The sequence below is a fragment of the Ascidiella aspersa genome, chromosome 1, assembly GCF_963924565.1.
Source record: "Ascidiella aspersa chromosome 1, kaAscAspe10.2, whole genome shotgun sequence".
Classification (NCBI taxonomy): Eukaryota; Metazoa; Chordata; class Ascidiacea; order Phlebobranchia; family Ascidiidae; genus Ascidiella; species Ascidiella aspersa.
Genome location: NC_139447.1, coordinates 8007005 through 8014968, shown reverse-complemented (window position 1 = coordinate 8014968; position 7964 = coordinate 8007005). Strand labels below are relative to the sequence as shown.

The window sequence follows — 7964 nt, the reverse complement described above, 5'->3', positions numbered from 1 at the left end:
TGCTTGAGCATTAAAAAATAAAATCCTTAAGTCATTTTAAATATAAAGTTGTTAACTATTTAATTATAAAATGAGTATGAAATTTGAATTGCACAGACTTATTTCGTATAGGTCGTTTAAGGAAATCCTCAATATGAGTTATACCAATTTTTGCATTTCCTTAGAGCTGATACGTAAAAAAATATGCTGTAGCAATTTTAAATGCGCCATATTTTTGGTTTTAAGTGTAAATGTTAGTCAAGGCCTTCTTAAATCCATAATACTTTATGAAACGTTTTAGGAAAAGAGTTACGCATGTTTGGAATTTAAGCAAAACAGTCCCATGCTTCAAGATTGTAGGCCTACGTTTAATATGGCGCTAACAAATTTACTATTTTGCCTGCTTTTAAAGAAATGCTGTTTTGTTGCTACAAACCGCTTCACTGCTCGGGAAAAAAATGCCGGTTGAAAAAAAAACACACCGACGGTTATTTGTGAATGTGTCACATCACCCGGCCATCAGACCGACGGGCGGAGCTGTTGTTTGCCGATTGTTTACGATTTGTTTCCGTTTCGGGGCGCGGCAGCCCTGGCAACCTTAAGGACAACCTTGTAGCTTTCTCGTGGGATTTTCACCTGAAATTCCCGCCTAACTTTTGACCTGCTGGCCGCCTTACAATAGAACCGCTTAACGACGTTGTAGGTGGCCATAGACCACAATGCCGGACGCTGTTTGCAACACAAGCGCGTTAAGCTGGATTCAAAGCATCGCCGGCAAACAGATCGCCACTTTCGCCTAGTTTTTGGGTAAATATCATCAGCCCGGTTTTGCATACATCTAGCTAGCAGGGAAGCCCAGTGTAGCGAGGACTTGTCTCGACCTGTCGACTGTTTTGTGTTAGTTTAACGCCCGACGCCTGAGACTGTCGCGAAACAAAAATAACAACAGTGCTGTATTGCCTCTTGCTATATACCAGGGGAGCGCTCTGCCAGTCAAAAAAGCACCATTCGATTTCGTTAGAGATTTTCTCGTCTGTTCGTCGTTCAAAAATACAAGCGCCAATAAGGAAATAGGGGACACGAAAAAGAGAGCGGAGAAAAAAACAAAAACAAAACGGATGAGAAATAGCGAGGCTTCGGGTTTGCACACAAGTAAATAGGGGGGCGGCCACAGGCATCGCAGCGTGTGAACCGCGTTCTAGTGTATACTCGCCGTGCGATGCCATTAAAGAACAAGAACGTGTTGTGCTAAGATTGGGCTTAAGAGGCCGGTTGCAATATTCGCATGCAAGTTTTTATCACTTCTTGTCAGAGCCAAGTGCGACCAAAATAGCCAGAAAAAAACGGAAGAAACTTAACGCGAACGGTGGGAATATCGAAGCACACAGACACACACGCTCATACACACACACGCACATCTACGCACGCACGCGCACGCTCATACACGGCAAGCATGCGCGCAAGAGTAACATAGCCGTCGTCGTTTCAAGAAGGGTCACGTCAATGTTGTACACAAGTCATCGTCACAACGAAAAAGTACCTGATGCAAAGAACGTATATAGTGTTTTGGAGCATTTGAAAAAAACAAAGCGATAGACCGAGCAAAGAATAAATAATAAATTAAATAGGTATAGCATCTCCTCTGGGCGCATGGAACGGGGATAGGGTGGGGCGGTCAAGTTGGTGAAAAAATAGTATGTAAACAGCTTATATGGTAAACGGTTCTTCAAAAAAAGGTCATTTTAAACAAATAGCGAAAAATTTAAATTTATTTTTCAAGTTGAAGCAGCTGTAGGTTTAGCGTAATAGCATGCCTCCAAGTCGGCGTAATTAAATATTTGTAACGTATGATGCAACTCACGTCAAAAGTATGGCTTCCAACCGCTGAAAGTTTAATAAAATTTAAAGGTTACCGGCTGCGTTTGCGCAATAAAGCAGCAAAGGACGCTAAGCGGGTAAAACAAAGCACGTCATTGTGCCGAGAAATGCCAGCGCACTTTGTCTTTACAGAGAACGACGCGTTTTACTTTAAGCCAAAACGATGTCAATCAGTTGCATCTTGCCCTGCCGTCGGCTCAGGCGGAAATTAAACCCGGTTCCTTTGTGTGTCGAGCCGGCGGCAAAAGGGGGGCTGCCAACTCCACGCGTTGGCTTTGGGGCGCTTTCAAGTTTTTTCTTCGCAAGCCCAACGACCAGCCAGCGGTCGCTCGCGATTCGCCGAGAGAAGGTTCGAGAAGAAACGCATGACGTAAATAGAGTGTACGGCACCGGATTAAAGAGTTTAGTGATCGAATGAGCGCTGCTTTTTTCAAAAAATTACAGCCTCGTCTAATTGGCTTTAAGTACATAGTTTAATAATTTTGCAGTTTTTTGTGGCCCCGAAACGCCTTGACCCGGTGCCTGTAAATGCGCGCTACTGCAGTAAACTGTATATATATATGCAATAAGAGCCCGAACGGGCCAGCAGTAAGAAACGAACGCACGCGACTGATAAAATAAAAAGAAGCACCGTGACGACGAAATACTTATTGATTGATTGATGTTGCGTGAAATTCTCTGCGAACAAAAATGGCCAGAAAGCTTATATCCGGCCCGATTTTGATTGCGTTTGGGAAGTTATTGCAAACAAACCAGTGTTTTTAACTGCTCACACGAAAGCAGCTTCGTTCTTATAAGTGATTGATGCGCAAACGGCAAATAGAAATCCAGCAGTCGTGTTGTGCGCCTCCAGTGGTCGAAATGGCGAGGAAAAAAGCGACCGGCGATGATTGCATTTTAAGCTGACTTGCTAGAGTCACAATGTAGCATCAACAACGAAAGTATAGATTACTGAGATTCTTCCGACTCGGTTTTTCGCTTTTCTTTGTTTAGACGTCCATTTTTTTAATTGACAATGTCCCGCGAATAGTGAGGCCGTTAATGCCTTTTGTTCTCCGCGTGCTGCAGTTTTTCAGCTCTTTCTGGGCTCTTTACCAGCTTTTAGCGTCTCTAGAACCCTTTCGCAGATTCGAGCCAGTTTCAGCCGCTGTAGTGACCCAAGTCCCGGCTTTTGCGTGCGCCGATACAACGCCAGCCCGACAGTCAGTGTTACAGCAAGTGCGGCGTAAGTGTGGCGTTGAGCTAACTGCAAGCCGTCATGTTGGATTCGGCTGTAAGAGGGGTAGAGCAGGCGTTACCAGGCTCGTGACTGGCCGACGATACCGAGGGAATGCTGCTGATCTCCGAGTCCGACATCGAGCTCTGGTTGTGATCGGAGAAGTTGCTTACCTGGAAAAGAAAATACACGGTTATCTATTGAGAAGCATGTTAAAATAGCGTCAACCGTTTTCTGTTGTTTTTTCTTTCTCCGGTCGCTATGGTAAGTAATTTAGGCGGTGTTAAGCTATTTCTCATTTTCAACGGCTAGTTGGCAGTGTGTTAAAAAAGAAGCTCTACGAACTAGTATTAAATAGGAGCTGGTCACCATCAGTGGTGAATAAAAGTGGCATGTGCTATATTGTGTTGTTTTGCGGAAAAACAGATTGGGACAAAAACTGTTAAATTTAAAAAAGAAGCTTGGATTTATTACGGCGCAAACAGCAGTCACTGAGGTATGGATCAAGATTCAGCAAGATTTATGTTTGTTTCGGAAATGCTTGAACGTTTTCATGACTGGAAATAGTTTGCGTACTAAAACAGAGGAAATATTAAAAAACGTGGAAAAGGCGGTTCGTAAACCTCAGTGCTGGATAACGGACAGCTACAACGCAAAGGATTCTAATCTTGAAGCAAAGTGTATGACAAAAAAACTACATTGTTTTAAAAACAGTTAAAGAAAACTGAAAACTGTGCCTGTCGCCAAATTCAATGCAATATTGCTGAACAACAGTGGGAATGGGTCGACAGAATCGTATAAAAACAATTAATTTTAATGACCAATTTGGTTCCTTAACATTCGGACTGACTTGCTGGACAAATGTAACAATGGGGTAAACGTCGTCGCAAAGAAACAAAGCCAAAACAATCAATTTAAGAAGGATTTGCAACCTAAATTGTTTCAATGGCTCGTCGAACAGCGCTGTAAAGCCCAAGGATCTAAACAGGCCAAAAATGACTCCAAAAGTAAAATAAAAAGTGTTATAAACTTACCAGTTGCTGGAAGGCGGGTTGTTCGATCTCGCTTTGTAGCGCGAAGTCACTTAAAGCTTTCCAGGCTGGCTGCTGGTAGTTCTGGACGTCGATCGGATTCAGGGAGCCAGTCGAGTCGTTCCGGACCGGTTCCGACGCCACCATCGGGACGCCGCTCATGCCCGAGAGGGCCTGGCCGCCGTTGGGACCGCCCTGGAAAGAAAGAGTGACGTATTAGCCAGTGAAACGGTCATTTTCCTTAAGGTGTGACTGAAGGCATAATAGTTTTGGCACTTTCTGTTTGGCTGAATCGTGGGTGTTTGATTTTGAATCTTTTGTATATTTTGGAAAAGTCATAATTGATTTTTCATCTGTTAGCTATTTCGAAACTCTTGTGTCTATTTAGGATGCTCTTAAAAGGGATGGTTTTAGCGGTTGCTAATCGTGATGGTTAAGCGATAAAACGTTAAGAAAAGTAGGAAACTACACTTTTTCTCAAAGCCACTAAAAGTGTATCTCTCCAACATAAAACTTGTCAAATAATTATCATTTTAACGAAACAGGCTCGCAAGTTATCGACCCCATGTTGTGTAATGCGAAAGCGGTTTTAATAGGTTTAAAAAAATTCCAGGGCGCCAAAATGTCACAGCGCAGCGTAATTTTCATTTGCCGTTGCATTTACGCCACTGGAAAAAAAAACGAAAATCGCTCGGCGGCGACGAAGGCAAGCGTACACAAAACGCGCCGCTATTGAAATATGCAGAGAATTCCTTTTCCGTAAGCCCGTAAGAATAGCATACGCTCTTCGGCCTTGTGGCGAATAACCGATTCTTTGTTGGCGCGTCGCCGTCTTATCGCGGCAGCGTCAATTTGCCGAGCAAAGCAAATGTGTGCGTCGGGCGCCGGGCCAGAGTATGGGACAAACGGACGGACTGAGAGTGATCAATGATTCGCGACCCTTCAGCAGCCATTGCTCGACGAGTGCGGCGCGCTGGGCGGATAAGACCTTGCGTTCGGCGAAAATCACGTTTTATTTCCTTGTTAGCGCTACAGCGGCTAACCTTGCACTGAAACAGACCCCTGCTCCGACGGCCAGTTAATTTATTTTGGGTATTTTTTTAAATAAATCTTTTACATTAATTGCAATGAAAATGTTAAAGCCAGCATACTTTGTTAACTTGACATAATTTTGTTATGGTTTCTTCAAGGGTTTTGGAAAGCTTGTGTCACCATCGGTGTAATAAAAAAGCGAGTATTGAATCACTAAGAACGCAATAAAAAAAACGTCGATATTAATGGTTGAAAAATTTTTATAATTCATTGAATTGCTTTTCTCAATATTGCATAGCTTTCTGAAGGCGTTTTGAAAAAAATTGTCATTAACAAAGCGAAGATAAAATCGTTAAGGACGCTAAAAAACGTCTAAAAAATATTGTTGCAGTTCTTTGAAATGTGTTTCCATGCTATATTGCAAAGCGCAACAAAATTAAATTTTCCCTAGCAAAATAATTAATTTCAAAACCTTTGTAAAATGTTAAGCCTTAAACAATGTGTCCATAAGCAAGATGTTGAATACGAATGAATTACATTACCTTTAACCATTTAACTGTTGTACCACTGTAGGTGTTTAATTTGATGTCTAGCAGTTTGTTTTACCCTAAACTAAACGATTGAGCCAGTGCGCTGTAACCCAAAGACTTGATTGTCGGCAACGAGCCGATTTTCGCGACATTTGGCTGCATTACAAGTCCACTCAAAAACATCCGTCCACCATTTTCCCGCCCGCTATTGCAACGTAGGCCGCAAGCAAACCGCGGGGTGGAAAACCGGCAAAGACAAAGGGTGGAAACTCGAGTTAACCGCCGTTGAAGTGGAAGTGTTTTTCGGCCGAATCCAACACGGTGTTAGGTTGCCGAGTGTGTCTGCCGCTTTTCCGCTGTATTTGTCTGTGCTTGACGCTTTGGTGCAATTCTACTGTATAACGTGACTTAAGTCTTTGCGATGGTAAAGCAAAGACGTGCGACTTTGCGATATAATCTTTCGAGGAGTATAAAAAGTGGGTGATAAACCCTAATTTTGTCCAGTTTTATCAAGTTTTACCAGTAGTTTTTCTATCCCTATGGTCAACTCTAAATTTAAAGTTGCATTTTGATTTCGAAAATAAAAAAAAACAATTAAACGTGGGGCTTTACGTAAACCATAAATATAAATCTAGCTGTGTTTTCCCGAAAAAAGTCCTTTGTATTTTGGCAATTTGCGATATTCACCGTATTGCTTAAACGACGTACATTCTCGCCGCGTTTAGTCAAAATATTCGTTGAAATTGCGGTTCGCGGTCAACCCCCCAAAAAACTTTTGTGTGTACCGCTCAAGTTTCTGAAGTCATTTGGGCTGCTGCCGGTTTAAAATCCTACTGGCCGTTGCTTGGCTCTGTGGGGGGCTGGTATGCCACTTCAGCGTCCCTGTGTGACCTCGATAGCCCAGGCCAAGCGGGAGGCGAGATAAAACTTAACCCAATACACACATATTTGCTCAGTTCTCTTTCGCCCAAGCTTTTCACGGCCCGCCGTCCGGATTAATGATTTATTTTTAGGCGCTGCGGCAGCGAAAAGGTGCTGCTATACGTTTGGAAAGTTACGATAGCGCGATGTTCCCTTCCACCACACAACTTACATTAGTTAATATACTAGTTTAAAGGTGGTCGTATTTTCTCAATCCACCCAGAACAATTATGACATGGATGCTTTAAAAGGATGAATTCCTGTTTTTCCTATACAGTTATCTTGCTATTTTTAGGGTGGAAAACCAAGCCTTGTTCTTTGACAGCATTCACGGGGGGTGAAAAAGCACAATGCTATCTGGTTGCACCAGAGAAGCTTTCGAACGGGTCGCAATGTAAACTTGCCTGCTGGTTAACTGTCCCTTGGTCTTCGCGCGTGTTTGTCTTTCTGTCTGTGTAGGTGTACAGTATGTGAGCGCGTTTGCGGTCGTGTGCGCGACTTTACGCGTAAGCTTTACGTGCATGTGTGTGTGCGTGTGTTTGTGAGCACACAATCGCCCCTCGCGCTCAAAGGTTATGTCAACGGGCGTCGTGAGCGACCAGAAAACACGGAGGCGCTGAGCGGCGTAGATTAACATTTATTTCATTGCGCCTCTTGGCAAGCTACTGTGGAAGACTCTACACGCGGCTGACGATGCTTGAACTGCTCACTTCTCTGCTCGGTGCGTCAATAAATTTACAGCCACGGCTTGAGCTTGTTTGCTCATCTGTGCTCACGCAGTCTGGTTTCGGGAAACGGTTAAGGCCAGTTGAAGTTAAGTTGCAGGTTTTAAAAGTACAGTGAGGTGCATTTTTGATCCATTTTTTTAGAGCCCGCGAGACGAATTGAAATGCGTTTTTTAACAAGGTTATTTTGTGTCTTTGATACATCTTTGGCAAAACTAAAAAACACGCTTTTTTAACCCAGATTTTATGTTTTTCTTTTACTTGTTTGTGCGTCTACGTGGCTGCTTTAAAACAAACACGATCGTATTTTTACCCACTTTTTTTGTGTTTTTCTTCCCCACTGCACCTTACAATTTTAAAACGCACTAGATGCAAAATGTTTTTTACTTTTGCAAGTTTTTCCACCCTAGAGTCAGTGCGACCGAAAATCATGTAACCAAAACAAACAGGTCTCTCTTTTTACACCCTCCCCCCTATTTTCACACAAGCAAACCTGAAAAAAGAGCCGACTTTTTTGATTTAGCAAATTATAGCCTTAGTTAGTCTAGGTTGTATGGCGGACAATTTCCTTTTCAAGTTGCCGGTCACTCTGCTTTATTGCGATTTTCTGGCGTGACGAATTTACGGCCCCGTGCTGTAAAACCGCCAAATG

General features: G+C 43.0%; 1 protein-coding gene across 1 annotated transcript in view; it reads right to left on the bottom strand.

Annotated features, from left to right (window-relative positions):
- Positions 1 to 1009: 1009 nt before the first annotated feature.
- The window catches only part of LOC146167030 (insulin gene enhancer protein ISL-1-like), a 30367-nt gene continuing 23412 nt past the window's right edge, over positions 1010 to 7964 (bottom strand). Inside the window, exons 5-6 of the mRNA XM_083390953.1 lie at positions 4108 to 4299; positions 1010 to 3246 (exon numbers count right to left, since the gene is read on the bottom strand). Coding sequence (XP_083247079.1) covers positions 3100 to 3246; positions 4108 to 4299 — 339 coding nt within the window. The 3' untranslated portion in view covers positions 1010 to 3099. The remainder of the gene's footprint in view (positions 3247 to 4107; positions 4300 to 7964) is intronic.